The sequence below is a fragment of the Bufo gargarizans genome, chromosome 8 (genome assembly GCF_014858855.1).
Source record: "Bufo gargarizans isolate SCDJY-AF-19 chromosome 8, ASM1485885v1, whole genome shotgun sequence".
Taxonomy (NCBI): Eukaryota; Metazoa; Chordata; class Amphibia; order Anura; family Bufonidae; genus Bufo; species Bufo gargarizans.
In genome coordinates, this window is record NC_058087.1 from 41113377 (window position 1) to 41132692 (window position 19316).

At 43.7% G+C, this 19316-nt stretch overlaps 1 protein-coding gene across 4 annotated transcripts in view; it reads left to right on the top strand.

Moving 5' to 3' along the window:
* OSBPL6 (oxysterol binding protein like 6) overlaps positions 1–19316 on the top strand; it is a 273275-nt gene that overhangs the window by 106021 nt on the left and 147938 nt on the right. For all 4 annotated transcript variants that reach the window (XM_044303514.1, XM_044303517.1, XM_044303515.1 and 1 more), the window contains one exon: positions 8904–9142. In XM_044303514.1, the coding sequence (XP_044159449.1) occupies positions 9041–9142 (102 nt within the window). In that variant the 5' untranslated portion in view covers positions 8904–9040. The remainder of the gene's footprint in view (positions 1–8903; positions 9143–19316) is intronic.

The window sequence follows — 19316 nt, forward strand, 5'->3', positions numbered from 1 at the left end:
CCATCCATCTTTCCCTCAACTCTGAGCAGTTTCCCAGTGCCGGCTGTTGGAAAAAAATCCCCACAGCATGATGCTGCCACCACCATGTTTCACTGTGGGGATGATGTTCTTTGGGTGATGTGATGTGTTGGGTTTGTGCCAGACATAGCGTTTTCTTTGATGACCGAAAAGTTAAATTTTAATCTCAACAGACCAGAGCACCTTCCTCCATACATTGTGGAGGTCTCCCACATGCCTTTTTGCAAACTCACAACGTGGCTTTTTTTTTTTTTGCTGAAAGTAATGGCTTTCTTCTAGCCACTCTGCCATAAAGTCCAACTCTATGGAGCATACGGCTTATTGTCATCCTATATACAGATACTCCAGTCTCTGCTGTGGAACTCTTAATCTCATCCAGGGTTACCTTAGGTCTCTGTGCTGCCTCTCTGATTACTGACCTCCTTGCCCGGTCCCTTAATTTTGGTGGGCGGTCGTCTCTTGGCAGGTTTGCTGTTGTGCCATGTTCTTTCCATTTGGTTATGATAGATTTGATGGTGCTCTTGGGGATCATCAAAGATTTGGATATTTTTTCATAACCTAACCCTGACTTGTACTTCTCAACAACATTGTCCCTTACTGGTTTGGAGAGTTCCTTGGTCTTCATGGCAGTGTTTGGTTAGTGATGCCTCTTCCTTAGGTGTTGCAGCCTCTGGGGACTTTCAAAAAAAGGTGTGTATATGTAATGACAGATCATGTGACACTTAGATTGCACACAGGTGACATCATTTCACTAATTATGTGACTTCTGAAGGTAATTAGTTGCAGCTGAGCTTTTTATGGTCTTCCTAACAAAGGGGGTGAATACATACGCACATGACAATTTTCCGTTTTCTATTTCTAAACAATAGTTTTATTTATATATTTTGCTCATTTCACTTCACCAATTTAGACTATTGTGTTCTGATCCATCACATACAATTCAGATTAACAAAACAATGAACTTAAGGCTGTAATGTAACAAAATACGAAAAAAGTCATGGGGGGGGTGAATACTTTTGCAAGGCACTGTAGCTGTGCACGTTTCTTTCTATTCCTGTGCATAGGTAGAAACCTGTCAATCAGCTGATGGATGACGGAAAAGATTTATATCCTAAATAGATCGGACTCTTGAGAGGGCAGCTTAAAGGACCTGACAAGTTTCTTTTAAAGAGTAACTAAACTTTTGTATACATTTTTCTTAACCTGTCCCTAATGCCCTAATAGCACTTTTTTGTAATATAGTTTATTATTGTATTTTGGATTTTTATTATACTTTTAATGTGCTTTAGGTAGGGAAAAATGTAAAAAAAATATAAATACATTAAAAGACTATATTACAAAAAGTGTTATTAGGGCATTAGGGACAGGTTAAGAAAAATGTAAACAAAAGTTAAGTTACTCTTTAAATGGATTTCCTCATGAGAACAACCAATGCCCTTATGGCCATTGGCCAGCTCAGGATCAACTTTGAGAGCCACAATGGAGAACTTCTCTGCCCATGGTCTTACTTAATGGCAGTTGCGTGCCTATAGCAAAAGGTGAAGAGGAGGAAATGTAGTGTATCCTAGATGGGAAGGACCTAAACTAAACTTAATAAACTGTTGAAATGTAGAATATCCTAGATGGCAAGGAGTCCTGAACTGAAGAAACTACTGAATGGGTTACCTTTAAGTTTCATTCACATTTGTATGTACTGGCTAAGCTGTCTTAAAAAATGAAATTGATGCAGAATATGGAAATGTTATTCTGTGGAGAGTTTCACACCTCCAACATTTTGCATATTTTTTCCTTAGGATGCAATTTTACAGCCTAGGTTTTGAGAGTTGCCTTTAGGAAATACATGTGTGACATATCATACATAGAGAGCCAATGTATATCAAGGTATTTTAGTGGTTCTTTCCCCTTTAATTCCTTGTAATGTAGTTGTTTAGTGGTGCCTGATACCTGGCCATATTCCTGAAGTATGAAGTAACCGTACATGCCACTGTACACTCAGGGGCCAACTGGCAACTTAAAGTGCCCCATCCAAATTGACAGAAGGTGGGAGCAGCACACGTAGCCACACTCAGCCAAACCATATGCAGTGCAGGCCACAGGCCATTTGTACAATACCTCATAGGCTTCAACTCTAGTGACGTGTGTCCTATGAGGGTGAATGACAGGGCAGAAAGCCATGGGATTCTGTGCCGCCACAGTATTTAACTGTATCACTATCCTGTAAATAGTGGTACAGTTTAATTGATGAGGGCATCTGTGGTACCCAGCTGGGTACATAAGTACCTGATGCTCCCATCATTAATTAACACTAAGAGCGTCAGATTGTTACATACCCGGTGGCCTGAGGAGGGCTCGATGTCAAGGACATCCCAGCGACAGTGAGTGGCAGGAGATCTGTGAGACTGGCAACACGTGGTTTGATCTGACAGGTTTCCTTGTTGATCAATAAGCGTCTGTGTCATTTCTGGTAATGGCTACACCTCCAGGTGTTGCTATTGTGGTCATTTTACCTTCCGCAATGCTGTGCGGTTTATAGCTTCTGTTGGACTTGTGGATAGTTGGTAGTTGGATCTCGGCTGAGTTCCTGGTGCTTCCATAGCCCCTTTAAGGTTAAATCTTTCCTTTCCCTTTAGTTTTGTATTTTGTTTTGGTTATCTGTGTGTTGCATTTCCCTATGGCCTGAGGGAAACTCCTGTTCGTCCTTCCGTTTGGAGTAACAGAGAGTCTTGTTCCTGCCATTAGTACCAGGGTCCTATAGGGCTAGATAGGACTGTAGGTATTCCTGCATATGAACTCACATACCTTTGGGGTCTGTTCATATTGGTAGTCAGTCAGGATTTTGGTTAGGGTTTTCACTAGGAGGTGTCCATCTTCCTTTCCTAGTTATCAGGCCTGATTCCCTGTCCCCCCCTTCCCTCCTATTCTCAGTGTGGTGTTTCCCTCCCACACCGAACCGTGACACTCGAGTGGCTGTCATGGTCCCTCAGGTGACTGGTATCAGGAGATCAGAGAGAATGGCTGAGCGTGGAGGAATCTAACAGCCTCTTTTATTTCTCCTTATTCAGTGTTGATAGGGTTAATGACCACTTTTCTTTTCTCAGCTGTTGCTCAGTGGTCATCACTTCTAACCTTTATTTTCTGACCCCACCCTTTTGACTATGCGGTAGATAGCTTAATTTGGGTCTGGCTGAGCTGGTGTGCGGTTGTCTCTGGTGTTCCTGTACTTCCATCTCTACAGAAGTTAAGTGTCGCGTTTGTTTGTATTTGTTATATTCCCTGTTGTTGTCTCTGGGCCTGAGACAGACACTTCCATTCGTCCACAGCAAGATCCAGTGCCTAAACTTATTCCAGGGCATTATACAGGGAGTGCAGAATTATTAGGCAAGTTGTATTTTTGAGGATTAATTTTATTATTGAACAACAACCATGTTCTCAATGAACCCAAAAAACTCATTAATATCAAAGCTGAATATTTTTGGAAGTAGTTTTTAGTTTGTTTCTAGTTTTAGCTATTTTAGGGGGATATCTGTGTGTGCAGGTGACTATTACTGTACATAATTATTAGGCAACTTAACCAAAAACAAATATATACCCATTTCAATTATTTATTTTTACCAGTGAAACCAATATAACATCTCAACATTCACAAATATACATTTCTGACATTCAAAAACAAAACAAAAACAAATCAGTGACCAATATAGCCACCTTTCTTTGCAAGGACACTCAAAAGCCTGCCATCCATGGATTCTGTCAGTGTTTTGATCTGTTCACCATCAACATTGCGTGCAGCAGCAACCACAGCCTCCCAGACACTGTTCAGAGAGGTGTACAGTTTTCCCTCCTTGTAAATCTCACATTTGATGATGGACCACAGGTTCTCAATGGGGTTCAGATCAGGTGAACAAGGAGGCCATGTCATTAGATTTTCTTCTTTTATACCCTTTCTTGCCAGCCACGTTGTGGAGTACTTGGACGCGTGTGATGGAGCATTGTCCTGCATGAAAATCATGTTTTTCTTACCTTGCAGACTTCTTCCTGTACCACTGCTTGAAGAAGGTGTCTTCCAGAAACTGGCAGTAGGACTGGGAGTTGAGCTTGACTCCATCCTCAACCCAAAAAGGCCCCACAAGCTCATCTTTGATGATACCAGCCCAAACCAGTACTCCACCTCCACCTTGCTGGCGTCTGAGTCGGACTGGAGCTCTCTGCCCTTTACCAATCCAGCCATCTGGCCCATCAAGACTCACTCTCATTTCATCAGTCCATAAAACCTTAGAAAAATCAGTCTTGAGATATTTCTTGGCCCAGTCTTGACGTTTCAGCTTGTGTGTCTTGTTCAGTGGTGGTCGTCTTTCAGCCTTTCTTACCTTGGCCATGTCTCTGAGTATTGCACACCCTGTGCTTTTGGGCACTCCAGTGATGTTGCAGCTCTGAAATATGGCCAAACTGGTGGCAAGTGGCATCTTGGCAGCTGCACGCTTGACTTTTCTCAGTTCATGGGCAGTTATTTTGCGCCTTGGTTTTTCCACACGCTTCTTGCGACCCTGTTGACTATTTTGAATGAAACGCTTGATTGTTCGATGATCACGCTTCAGAAGCTTTGCAATTTTAAGAGTGCTGCATCCCTCTGCAAGATATCTCACTATTTTTGCCTTTTCTGAGCCTGTCAAGTCCTTCTTTTGACCCATTTTGCCAAAGGAAAGGAAGTTGCCTAATAATTATGCACACCTGATATAGGGTGTTGATGTCATTAGACCACACCCCTTCTCATTACAGAGATGCACATCACCTAATATGCTTAATTGGTAGTAGGCTTTCGAGCCTATACAGCTTGGAGTAAGACAACATGCATAAAGAGGATGATGTGGTCAAAATACTCATTTGCCTAATAATTCTGCACGTAGTGTAGGGAAATCAGCGCCTAGGTAACCTGCATATGAATATTTCTACCTTCAAGGTCTATTCATATTGATAGGTAGTCAGGGCCTGGATTAGGGTTGTCTAGGAGGTGACCTGTTTCTTCCCTAGTTTACAGGCCCAGTTACTGTTCCCCTTACCTTCTGTGTTCAGTGTGGAGTTTCTCCATCACAATGATCATGACAGTGGCATCCTGAGCATCAGCCCATCAGGAAATTTCCCTATAGGGTCTATGGCCAGTTCGTCCCTGTGCACATTAAAGACTTTTAGGTGGGGCTAGGAGGGGCCAGGAGAGTTAAAAACATCTAGCTATACAACAAAGATCTCAGCTCCATTGAAGGCATTGTCAAAGTAAGATGTGTCTTGCTACAATGACCTGTCACCTGTATCATATGGGAGTTGGCCGGGTGCCATGTTGGACCCTGGTCGGTGGAGAGCTCACTCATTTGTTCATGGCTTTGGTGACTGTTACTTACTGTACTCTCTATGTTATCTTTTCCATATATATTGCATATTGCTAGGATATGCCCCCAATGTCGGATAGGTGCAGGTCCTACCACTGAGACTCCTACATATACTTAGAACGGAGCCCACAAAGTGCTCAGAGGGCTCACCGCGCACACGTGGCTGCCCTCCATTCATTCCTATGGGAGAGCTGAAAGTTTTAGAAAGTCCCATTGAAAAGAATGCGATAAGCATCGCGCAAGCGTGGCCACTGCTCCATTTACTTCTATGTTGCTTACAGAAATAGCCGAGCCAGTGCTCAGCTATTTTTGGCGCTCCCATAGGAATGAATGGAGGGCGAACGCGAATGCAGCACTTTACGAGCCATCCCAGTCACGTCTATGGGATGGCTCGTTCCCATTCATGTGTATAGCAATGAGCTGTCCCATTGAAATGAATTGGACGGCTTGTAGTTACACCTGCTCACTGCTGCACTGTTGACGGCAGGCAGGTAAACAATGAAGGGAAGGCTCCACTCACATGGCCTTCTCTTCAACCAGCTGATCGGTGGGGGTGCCGAGTGTCAGACCCACGCTGATCTGATATTGATGACCTATCCTGAGGATAGGTTATCAATATTAAAATCCCCAAAAAAACTTTCAAGTCTATTTTTCCCGAATCTCAGAATTCACAATAATACAGCCATTTTCATCGCAACACCACATTGTTCCATATTGTGCATTGTTTTATTGAGCAAAATTCACACACACATCCCATATAAATAAATTACTGTACACAAGTGGTCATTACATAGCAGATGGCCTGTGTGAATTGCATTGCTTGAGCAATTACTCTTTCACAGTTATGCTTTTTGTACTATTTATACAAAGTATTATTTTTATAAAACTGAGGATGCAGGAAATATGAAGAAATTCCACAGAAGACTTTTGGCTATTTGATCTTTGTTGGTAGAATGTTTGAAGAGATATGCTGAAGGGTCCACTTCTGAACTTCCAGATAAGACGGCGCCAACCACGAGCTGTGTTCATAGCTACGTTGTTAGTCATGCCTTAGGTCTACACCGGATGCCACTGTACTGCTGTGTGGTAGTAGTAAAATATTAATGGTTTCTTTCCTTCGAAGGGCGGTATACATCTTATCAACAGGAATATGGCAGTGCCAGCTTCTTCGGCATGAGTGCTACTGAACTGTAATAACATAAATATGTAAAACTCTTTCCTTTACATGAAGTTCTCCCGGTCCTTCTTGTGCTTTCTATGGAGACATTATGTTCTACAGTAGATTTGTTGAAAGAATAGGAAGGCAATAGGGATTGATCAATACGCGTACACATTAGGCTGCATTATAAGGGTGCTGTGGTTGTGCTATTAATGGACCTCCAACCTCAAAAATAGATATCTGGGTATGGGAAAGAACAAAAATACTTTCTGATTTATGAACTGTCTTCTGGAGAAACACATGACCGACATTCAATTTGGCTATTATTATTCTGTGTACTCATTGCTGTCTTTAATCTCCACCCCACCATCCTCATAGAATGTCTACAAAGCAAAGCACATGTAGATGGAGACGGCTACTGCAGTCCATTATTATTTATTTTTTTGTAATTACTGAAGCACATTCCCATCTTACTGAAGTATTCCCATCTTAAACAATCATAACATATCCACAGTTTATGCCCTAATGGCCAGGTCCCTCAGCTCTTCTTATAACTCCCATAGACTTCACTGGAGAAGGCTGAGCACAAGTTCTCCACCCTATTTATGTCTATGGGAAATGAGCCAGCGCGAATCGGCAAACGGAGCCACACCTTACAGTCGTTTATTGCAAATCCTATGGATATTTCCTGACTATCGATGTGATCGATAAGCCAAAGACTTGTAGTTGAGGGCAGCATAAATCATGCTGGGCATGCACGCCCTAAGAATTTAGTACATAACTAGGTCATAGACATTGGCAGTGCCTAATAAGCATCGCAGGTCCTAACATTGCACTCAGAAGCTTTGGCTAACAAATGCAGTTTTTAGGATATAGTTGTAAATTGTTGATGTGTCCCTGCACATTGTTCATGCATACCGTTGCTGTGCCTGGAATACCCCTTTGTCTAGCCCAGTTCTATCAACCCTATGCTGCAATACCAAGCACAGCCGTAGACAAGAGTGGCGCTGTTTCTGAAAAAAAAAAATCTCAAATAACCCTCTTCAAGATACTTCTTTGCTTGACTTTCCCTTTACACGGGGCAACAAAGCAGCAGGTTGTCGGGAAGGCATCGTTTCTTCACGACAATCTGCTGCTCGCTTGTGGAGGGCACCACTAAGATCTCCTCCACAGTATGGGGAGGAATGATCACGAATTCCATCATTCCTCCTCATACTGACACGTTTGCCGGCTGCAGATTGTGTTTACACAGCACCATCTGCTGCTGTCGGAAAAGGATTCAATTACCCAATAAACTAGTGAACCGTAATCGGCGGCACATTTACACCGGCGGATAATCACAAGCGATTAGCATTTGGATTCTTTCCCCTTGTAAAGGGCCCTTAAGATAGGTCCTCATTATCAGATTGGTGCATGTACCCTTGCTGCTCAGCTTTTTGGCAGTAGTTCCAGTGCAGTTATTAGGCACCAGTAATACTTAGCAACATCCATTATGTAGTGGACGGAACTGGTTACTGCAGCCCTGGTCCTACTGAAGTGAATGGGAGCAGTGCCGCAGTAACCAGCTGTTTCTGGTGTCGGCGCTACTCTTGTACAGATGATTAACAAGAGCGTGGGGTGTTGCACCCATGCCGATCAGATACTGGTGCCCTATCCTAGGCTCTGTACTGGAGACTGCTTTAAAGTTTGTTTAGCCTTCAGTTAGGCAGTCTTTAATACATGTATTTAATGACAAATTCAGGACATGGTTTCCAAATTAAGTATTTCTCCTTCCCCTTCCTCAGATTTCTATGGCCAGCATGTCTGTGTATGTCTTTCTGAACTTCCTCCTTCCTCCTCCCCTCTCCATAGACTTCTATGGGCAGCATGTCTGTGTGTATCCCTCTGCACTTCCTCACTCTTCCTCCCCTATCTGTAGACTTCAATGGGCAGTATGTAATCTGATCCTTCAGTGAACTGGCAGTCTGTCTCGTATCTCAAGATGGATTGAGCAGAGAATGTTAGTTTAAGAAGGGGGTTGAAATAGACATTTTTCTCTAAGATGCATTACAAAGTTTCTTATATTCACTTGCACTATTGATTTATAGAAAGTGTGTTCAGGTGTTAGTGGCCATATTAATTAACTCACCAGGACAACCCCTGTCCATACTCCATAGTGAGCCAGAATGAAGAGCTGGACCTTACATTACATGGCTGGTCATTCAGATTGCTGCAGGGGAAGTGTATGGCCAAGTGTGGCTTCCTCAATGCTAACCACTGACCGCTGTGGGTTAGAGAAGTTCTGGTCTTTGTGAGTATATTACATGTGTGATACTAAATATTTTTTCTGTGGCCTTTCCTTTCAGGGTTTATCATGGAATGAATTAAAATCTGGATTAATGCTTCCGGAGAGAGACCCTGTTTGGTATACTGCATGATCTACATAAAGAGGACTGATATGGTTTTGCTGCCTCCTTAGAACTACTGGGATCTACCTTTGAAGATGAGTTCAGAAGAGAAAGGCATATCGCCAGCTCACAAAATATCAACGCCAACGCACAAAAGTGCCTCCTCTTCTTCCTCCTCCCAGAGGGATAGCAGACAGGTAAGAATCATTTATTCTAATAGCCTCTGCAGTCAAGCCCTAGTTTGTCATCTCTGCGCTTCTCTCTACACAGTGAATTTTCTGTATCAGCTACTCTCAGGATTTTTAAAGGAAAAGGATGCAGAATTGGAGCATCAATTTTATGAGCAACTGTACATTATGCTTTAAACCATAAGAATTAAAGGGGTTCTTCAAGATTAGGAACTCCTTTTCATGGCCAGGAAGGGTTCAGAAATAAAATAAAAAAGACTCACCTGTCACAGGTGCTCCCGTTTTAGCACCGAGCTCCCTTCTCTTGTGCTTCCGATCCCCGCTGGACAGGAAGTGTGACCATCGGTGGCCTCTGAGGTGGCTACAGTCACTTGCGGTGCCTACACACGTCACCGCTGAGGCCATTGATTAGCTGGCAGCAGTTACCCCTTTTGGAATAGATGATATAAGGTGCTGTAGTATTTTAACATTTTCAAATGCAATTGCAATAACTAGAGTTGTACAAAATATGAGACCCATACATCTAGAAACCTATTCAAGTTTTTTCATCAGAGTAATACTCCGGGTACTGCCAACCTGGCCAAGTTGGGGAACCATGTATCAGTTCATCCTTGGCAGAATCAGACAACAGCCTGAAATATAAAAAAATAAAATTGAGTGTTGGCAAAAAAGCGCTCCCTGCATAAGTAGGTATACAACACCCATTTGGTTCAGGGGAACTGTATAAATCCATATGCCACTAGTGGTGGCTTTAGGCAGCCAGAATTTTATAATTATAGTCTATGGCTGGGTAAAGGGGAAAAAGGGATTTGCAGCTTTGTAAGCATGTATATAAAATTAAACTGTACATACTTTTAAGGAAAATGCTTATTTTCTTTTTGCATCCTTTCAAACCAACACCTGGGAAAGGGTTGAGATAATATGTATAAGATACACATTGGTCAGGCACAATTTACAGAGGATCACCACCAGTTAACTGTATGAGGTCCTGAAATGTCCCATGGTGGCTCTCTCTACAGTCACAGATCATCGTTTTTTTAACGCATCATTTCTGCGTTTTCGGAAAAATCACAGCATGTTCTCTATTCTGCATTTTTCATCTCGGCTCTGGTTCAATAGAAGTGAATGGGGCTTCAGTTAAAAAATGGTTTGCATCCGGATGCAATGCATTTTTCACTGATGGTTGCTAGGAGATGTAGATTGCTATTCTGTCGTTTTTTTTCTCACGTGTGTTAAAAACGCATCGAAAACTGATTGCACCCGCGCAGAAAAAAATGAAACACTGCACACAATCGCAGACAAAATTCACTGGACGTGTGTGCAAAACCACCAGTTTTTTCCTAAACAGACTGTGAGAGAATCCATAACGTGTGAAATAGGCCTAAGGCTACTTTCACACCTGCGTTTTTGCTGTACAGTTTCCGGCATGGGATCTGAAAACCACAGCAAAACTCTTCCGGCTGTATCCATTCAGAATGGATCTGGTTGTATTATATTGAAAATGAAGAAACTGGATCTGACACTAAAACCATTGTAAGTCAATGGGTGCCGGATCCGTTTTTTCAGGTTATTGATTTAGGCTGAGTTCACACTTCAATTATTGGATCCTGTTCGTATAAAGGCGCACAGGATTTTGGATCCTGTTCGTGACGCCAATTCTATGCAGCGAGCCGGACCGCAGGGGAAACACGTGAGGCTCACGGTGGGCCGATGGGGGTAGTAGTTCATGTACTCACAGTTAGCAGAGCCTCCCTGGGCCAGCAGTGCAGTGGATGGGAAGACAGCACTAAATCCTCTGGGGCACTCTCGGTTGCAGGGAACACCAGCCAGATGGAAGTTGAGGTGCCCTTGATGGTGTAGGTGTTTAAGGTGCTTTGGTGGCTGAGCCCCTGTGTTTGTGACGCCAGCACCGTTAGGTGAAAATGTTGAGTGTAGTAGTAGTAATGAAGAGTCAGTTGTCGTAAAACAATTGTACATTTACTTGAATCAATAGTCTCAAGGCAGATGTTACAGTCCATCAATAAAGTGCATTCATATGGCATAAGTATTCCACTTATCAGGTTTAGGCAATTGTCAGTTGAGGAGTTCTCTATAAGGTTGACACGTTACAGGCAAGACTTCTTATAGTTCTAATCTTAATCTAGAGCACTTTGGTATTAAATATGCTGGTTTCGGTTTACTTTGAGCTATCCTATAAGGGCGTTCTCCCTCGTGGCAGGCATTAGTCTTCTGCTACATTATTTGCAGGATGCTCTCCTAAAAAGGTTTAGGTTTTCACTATATCCCGGAAGGCTTCTACTGAATAAGGACAATTCTGCTCATTAATTATCCATTCGTGTCCCGGCACTTAGAAAGTTACTCTCAGGCACTTGTGCTGATGAGGTCCATAAGCTAGATTCAGCTATAACGCTCACTAGGCTTGCTTCATATTTAGACAAAGACTCACTGTCTGGTGCAGGGGCGGATACAGACAGCAAAGGGCCCCTGTGCAAAGGATGTACCTGGGCCCCCCCAACCCCAAACCACACATGCAAATATAAACATATATGTGCAAATAAAAAACATCTTGTGAATATGTTTACAGTATGTATATATTTTTTTTCATACTAGGCCACGCCTCTAACTCTGCCCAAAGCATAACTATACACAACCAGTCCCCTTGAAGCCCCCACATGGTAAGCATTCCCCCTTTGTGCCAGTACATAGTAGTTATGTCCAGATATGTGCCCCCTCACAGTAGTTATGCCAGATATGTGCCCCCTCACAGTAGTTATGCCACATATGTGCCCCCTACAGCAGTTATGCCTAGATATGTGCCCCTCACAGTAGTTATGCCAGATATGTTCCCCCTCACAGTAGTTATGCCACATATGTGCCCCCTCACAGCAGTTATACCCATATATGTGCCCCTCACAGTAGTTATGCCCAGATATGTGCCCCCACACAGTAGTTATGCCCAGATATGTGCCCCCTCACAGTAGGTATACCCAGATATGTGCCCCTCACAGTAGTTATGTCCAGATATGTGCCCCTCACAGTAGTTATGCCCAGATGTGCCCCTTTCACAGTAGTTATGTCCAGATGTGTGCCCCCTTCACAGTAGCTATGCCCAGATGTGTGCCCCCTTCACAGTAGCTATGCCCAGATGTGTGCCCCCTTCACAGTAGCTATGCCCAGATGTGTGCCCCCTTCACAGTAGCTATGCCCAGATATGTTCCCCCTTCACAGGAAGTTAAAACAAATATACTGACCTAGTTCCTCATGTTCCTCAGCTGCCGGCACTTCACAGCAGTAGCACAATGTAGTGTCACACATTGTTCTGCTGGTCTGTGTGGGAGGAGGAGAACAGCAGATTCCTGGCCGCACCGCTCCTCCTCCTACACAGACCAGCAGAACAATGTGTGACTCTACATTGTGCTACTGCTGTGGAGCCAGGTCCATATTTAGATTTTATGCTGCCTTAGGCACTTTAGTGCCAGCTTCCTCCCCCTAATGAAGTCCGTAATTTGTAGGCTACTTTCACACTAGCATTAATATTTTCCTGTATTGAGACCCGTCACAGGATCTCAATACCGGTAAAAAAACGCTTCCGTTTTGTCCCCATTCATTGTCAATGGGGACAAAACGTAACTGAACAGAATGGAATGCTCCAAAATGCATTCCGTTCCGTTCTCATACCGGAGAGCAAAACGCGGCATGCTGGATCATTTGCATATATTCAAATATTCATTTCTTTCTCAATAATGCGAGCATACAGTATATGAACATGGGACCAACACAGACCTGCACTGATGGGTGGCTTTAGCGCTGCCCAGCCATTTTACAGGCTAGGGCAGCGCTAAAACATAACTATTAGTGCCAGTGACATCACTGGGCTCACTGCTAGGTGGAAGCCACCCAGCATATTACGGTGGTAATAAGGCTCCCTACAGTTCCCTCAGTACTAATAAGGCTCCATATAGGGCACCGCTTATAATCTATAAGGCACTTCTATGGAGCCCTCAGTTAGTAGTAATGCCCACCACCACTGCCTACAGTATGTATAATGCCCCCTGCAGTATCCCCTGGAGTTATAATCTTCTCTGTAGTGCCCCCATAAATGATAATGCTTGTCCTCTCCCTCCAGTCTTCTATACCATGCAGTCCCATGTAAATAACTTGATTCCTCTCCCTCCAGTCTTCTATACTATGAAGTCCTGTGTAAATAACCTCTCTTCCTTACAGTCTTTTATACCATGCTGTTCCATGTAAATATCTTCACTCCTCTCCCTCCAGTCTTTTATACCATCCAGTCCCGTGTAAATAACACCAGTCCTCTCTCTCCAGTACCATGTAAATAACCTCTCTTCCTTACAGTTCTCTATAACATAAAGTCCCATGTAAATAACTTAAATCCCCTCCTTCACCACCCTCTAACACATAGTCCCATGTAAATAACATTACTCTGTACCCTCCGGTCCTCTATAATATCCAGTCCCATGTAAATAACACCAGTCATCTCACTTCAATCTTCTATAACATACAATCCCATGTAAATGACACCCTCCCTTCAGACCCTCTAACATACAGTCCCAGTTAAATAACATATTTCCCTCCCACTAAGCAGCGAGGAGGTATAACAGGGGAGAACCACATCTCCCAGCATTTCTGTGGCACTTGCATTTATTCCATGGCATCACAGAACTTCACTGCTGAGCGCTGCCTCTTTCTGCACTCGTCACATGATGGTGACCTCATCACAGGTCCTACCACCACTTTTACTGTTAAAGAGATCACATGACTATGATGTCATGGCAGGTCCTTCAGCTATGGAGAGTAGACACAAACGGGCAGCAGATTCGCAGTTAGGAGCTCTGCCCTCTCCCGACCTCCACCCCAAGGTGCCCAAGTTACCCTGTTGACAGAGGAAGGGAGGGAAAAATACGATAAAATTAAAAAAAATAAACACCTCTGCTGGCAGTGGAAAGGGCCCTCTTCCTTGCTGGGCCCCTGTGCAGTGGTATGTCCGCCCCTGGTCTGGTGCTTGGTTGCTGTGTTTGTCTTCTCCAGGCTTGATCAGGGCCCAGAGGAAAGGAAAACAGATACATGTTGATTTAGGCCTGTTTCTCTCCTCCATACACTTGCTTTCCTCCTCTCACTACTCTTTCTCCTTCTACATTCTCCTCTTTCTCTCTCTCTCTTAACTAGACACACACAAGCTATATATATTATGTGGTGCCAGCGCCACCTAGGGACGAATAGGTGAAATGACAATGCCAGACTGATAATGTGAAATACCATACATTAGATAAATACATAAATAAGCAGATGTTTAAAGTGTCCCATTTACACACATATGTAAGATGCTGCACCTGCACTGTCTGAAAATGGCAGCACTGATTGGATAGAGTGAGCCTGTGCAGGTACACATCCCCAACTGGTTACCACCGCTCTGTGCCCTTACTGCAGACTGCTAGCAATTCATTCATAACTTCTAGTAGAAATAATAAAGGAACGGCATAACATAGAGCCATAAGAATAGATGCTCCAGAATTGTTATTACATGGGGAATGCGTGAAACTATTAAAACAGGCATGTCAGGAGCGGTGAAAGGTCCTTTTTAAATGTGAATGAATGTCTTCCATAGAAGGAGCAGCCAATTGTAACCAAAATGGCTGCCTCTACTATTAATGTGAGTAAACCTGAGGTTGGAGCTGAATAGAATGGTTTGGGGCTCAAGCAGAAGAGGAACATTCCATTTGACCCAGCCGAGGACCAATAACCAGAAAAAGGCCACTAGGCCACATATCCAGAAACCTTAGAATAGTTACGTGTAGTTAGGGCATACTCATTATTGACCTGGCGCCACAATATGAATGTTGAAGGCCCCATGAATAGATCTAAAATAGTATGCCCTCCATTGCTGTTTTATAACTTCTCCTAAGGCCTAGTTCACACTTTAGTGATCTTGTCTGTGATTTCTATTAGTGACTGTGAGCCAAAACCAGGAGTGGAGGCTACACAGAGACATGTTATGATGGAAAGATTTGCTCCTGTTGTGTGTTTTTGACCTGTATCTGGTCTTTGCTCACTATCACTAACCAAATCACTGAAGTGCGAACTAGGCCTAAGCCCTCTTGGGCTTTCTGTGAAGTATTCACATCTATCATGTACATTTTATTATACATTTCTTAATTATAAATGGCAAATAGAATGTAGCGTATTAGGGTGTATTCATCCAGAGACAAAAAGGCAGGCGGTTCTGCGAATTGCCATGGTTCCACAGCTAGAAAAGCTAATTGAAGCCACCAGTTAAACCGCGACACAGCAGTCTAAACCAGGCGTAGAAAATGGTAAATGAGACGGGCCTGCAGGCCCGTCCTCTTCCATGCCCACTCCACATCCCCTTTTTTAGACCTGGCGTGAGCAGGGGGAAGTCACAGTTTGCGTCGCAAAGGACCTTTGCAACCCCAGCTGTGTAAGAAATACGCCTAATATAATATACCGTAGGTGTATTTCTGGTTAATAAATGACCCCCTAAATGTGCTTCAATATTTAAAGGCTATGTACACTTTCAGCAATTTATTTAATGAATGCATGTTACTCATTTTTGGCCAATAATAATTTTTTCATTTGGCCGTTAATAAAAATATTGAGCTGTTCTGTCACAAAGGGTTAACCGTTTTTCTAACTGTGTGACTGGTACTTTCACTTTGTACCGGTCATCTAATAAACCTTATCTCTAAACTACTGAGAGGTCATAAACACTTATTTAAGCCACATTTTTATCAGTAAGATAAGATCTGAGCTATAATGAGTGTTTATGATGTCAGAGAACAGAGATAAGGAGCCCGTCTGCTACTGGTCTGACAGAAAAGACTGAAAATCCAAGGGGTGCTACTAGAGTGTGTAAGCTCTCTACAGAAAAAAGGGATCCATATTTTTAATAAAGACCAATTAAAAAAATTATTTTAGCTCAAAATGAGTACAATGCAATAATAAAAAAAATGCCCCCAAAGGTGTAAATGCAACAGGCACCTCCCCCCAGGGCCCTCTCTATCGCGTGTCCCAGGTGTAGGAATGCAGAGTGGTGTAGAGCAGCCTAAATGTCTTTTTGCGTGTCATGGTGCTCCTACCTGGATGTGGCTGGACCCTAGGCTTTGGCTCCGAAGCAATAAATACGGGGATTAATTGAGGGATTTGAAGAAATAAATGTAATTCTAGGGGGCGGAGCCTAGCCGCTGAAGAAGATGGCTGCTTAAATCTTAGCTCTCCCACCCTGGGATGCTCTACAGCGGCTCACACCACACCTGACCTAAAGCACCTGTGAGGCGACCTCCTGAGGTCTGGTACCACAGTCCTTCTTCCTCGAGATGAGTTTATCTTCTCTGTGCGGGGATTCGGCAGTCTTGGCTATACCTCGCTCCCGAGTGCCGCCTCATGGTGCGCCATTCCTCCTGCTCATCGGCCTCCTGCACGCCGCCGGCAGTACGCGGCTCTCTGAGGCATCCTCGCTCCATCAGGACGGAAGGAAAAAACAGTAAGCCTGCAAAAGCGACGGGGCAGTGTGGGAAAAAAATAAAAAATAACCCCCCCCCTCGGTAAGTTGTCTCTTAATATAAGTCACCCGCTCACCTCCCGTGCTGTCCAACAAAGAAGCGACAGCCTGCCCCGACAAGCAAGAGGGAGCAGTGCCCTCATTATTGAAAGCAGCTATCTTGGGCACATGTGCAGCTAGGGATACAGCCCCACAGATAAAACCGCTCAACCAGCGCTGAATACAGAGTGGAAAGCAACAAAAAAAGGGGGCCACACTATATTACCCCTCCAACCCCCATGGTCTTTTCTCTAATAATACCCCATACAGGTACTCTTGATACATACCTGAACATAAAATCATCTCTCTTGCTTTACCTCACTAGTTGTGGTAGCTGCGACAATCAGCGACCTTATCATGACCCAAAAAAGAGGCAAAATGGCTGCCCCAAGGAGATTAACAGACTTTTTTGAAACGGCCGCACCATCTGGGCTTACCAGGTCAGAATCCAGTCCTCCATCCCCGCGCCCTCTAAGCCTCTCATCACAATCTAGGGCAGGGATGTCAAACTCGTGGCCCTCCAGCTGTTGCAAAACTACAACTCCCATCATGCCTGGGCATACTGCAGCTATCAGGGAATGCTGGGAGTTGTAGTTTTGCAACATCTGGAGGGCCATGAGTTTGACATCCATGATCTAGGGGATGAGATAGAACAACCTCCACCCACACATACTGCCACTGATAGCACTTTTGAATATGCAGAATCAGGAAAAAGATGGGCAAATATCTTATCGTCTTTATCACCAAATAACAAAGGTCCAGCTCATAGAAAGAGTAATACGCTGGACGAAAATGGCGAAAAGACTGCAGCACTACTTGAGTGTGATATCTCTCAGTTCCCAGCATCATCGGAGCCTGTTACAGTAGACACTCTAAAGGGCATGCTTATTGTCCTACAAAATGGGAACAACAAAAACGTATCATCCTTAATCCACAAACTCCAGTCCAAAGTATCAGCTATTGAAGAAAGAACAGATCACCTGGAACGCAAAATGCACACAACGAATTGGTAGATGCACATAACACTCTGGAGGAGGATGTGAAGTGGCTCAAAACAAAAGCCACGGACACTGAGGACAGATCTCACAGAAAAATTATTAAAGTACGAGGCATACCGGAAGAGGTGAGTGTGACTGCTTTTGAACTTATGGACTATCTAAAAAAAAACTCTAACACACGATAGTGCCTTCCTTAACAGCGATGGACCTCACTTTAGTTCGCGCACATAGAGTCCCTAAGCCTAAAACAGCGCCAAGCAAAGCACCAAGAGATGCACTAGTGAGGATACACTTTTATCACATCAAAGATCTGATAATGTACAAGGCCCGCAAGTTTGGCTCGTTCCCACCGCTAACACTGATATATCTTTATTCCCGGATCTCTCTGCAGCTACGCTTCAAGCTAGAAGGGACTTCCTACCAATAACCAAGATGCTGAGAGACAAAGACATAAAATATCGTTGGGGATTCCCCGTTAAGCTCCTAATATCTAGGAATAGATCAACCACAACCATCTCATCGGTGAGGGAGGGCATGGCCGAGCTGAAGAAGTGGAAAATCACCCCCCCCCCCCCCCGAATCCTCTTCTCCTCGTACCTCTCGCAGAGCTCCACCGACGGTTACCGCCGACTGGACAACAGTTACTACTTGAGTATAACATAGGTTGCCACTATTGGTATAACTTACTATTATTCCTACAGGTGTGAATATTTCAATATTTGTTCACATGTTTTGAGCATCTGAAAGTTCTTCTAATGTCTTCCCCCTATGTACTACAGTACACTACAGTTTCATATCAAAGGAACACCAGTTTTGCAAACTGGTACTTAAGTGCAGTTCATGCTGTTTGCTTTCTTGTGTTTTTTCTGTTTATTCTTGTTAAAGGCGACTTGGGCATCGAATACCTCATTAACTTCTCAATCACGAAACATGTGGTCACTCCCCTGTGGCGCGAGGGCACGGCAGACAACAAAAAAATATCATGGTAATATCTATAGCATCTCTTAATGTCAAGAGCCTCAACAGCCCTTATAAACGTAGCATGGTCTGGAGAGAAGCCAAATCTCTCAGTTGCGATATTCTTTTTGTACAAGAGACTCATTTTCACAAATTTAAGTCTCCTAAATTTACTAATAAATCATTTCCCCCTTTAACGTGTACTTCCCAAACAGACACCATATGCGGTTTTGGGCAACTCTCTTGCCCAAAATGAGGTCCGTGGGCAAGGGGATTATGATACTGGGAGGAGACTTCAACACAATTCTGGATGCCCAGTTAGACACCACTGCCCCCGGAAGACGTATACCACCGCTAGCTTCTTCTCTGGCTGAGGAGGGGTTCTATGATGTATGGCGTTGTCAACATGGAGGTGAGAGAGATTATACATTTTTCTCCCCTCCACGCCAATCATACTCGAGAATCGATTTTTTTGTAGTCAACAAAACCTCGTTACTCCAGGCAAGTTCCACAAGCATTAAAATAATCACATGGTCGGATCACACTCCGATCACACTCACAATGTCAGAACATTTTTCATCTCCTCTCCCGTCCCAATGGTGTTTAAATGATTCCATAATACACCACCCTGATCACGCAATCATACTGAAGA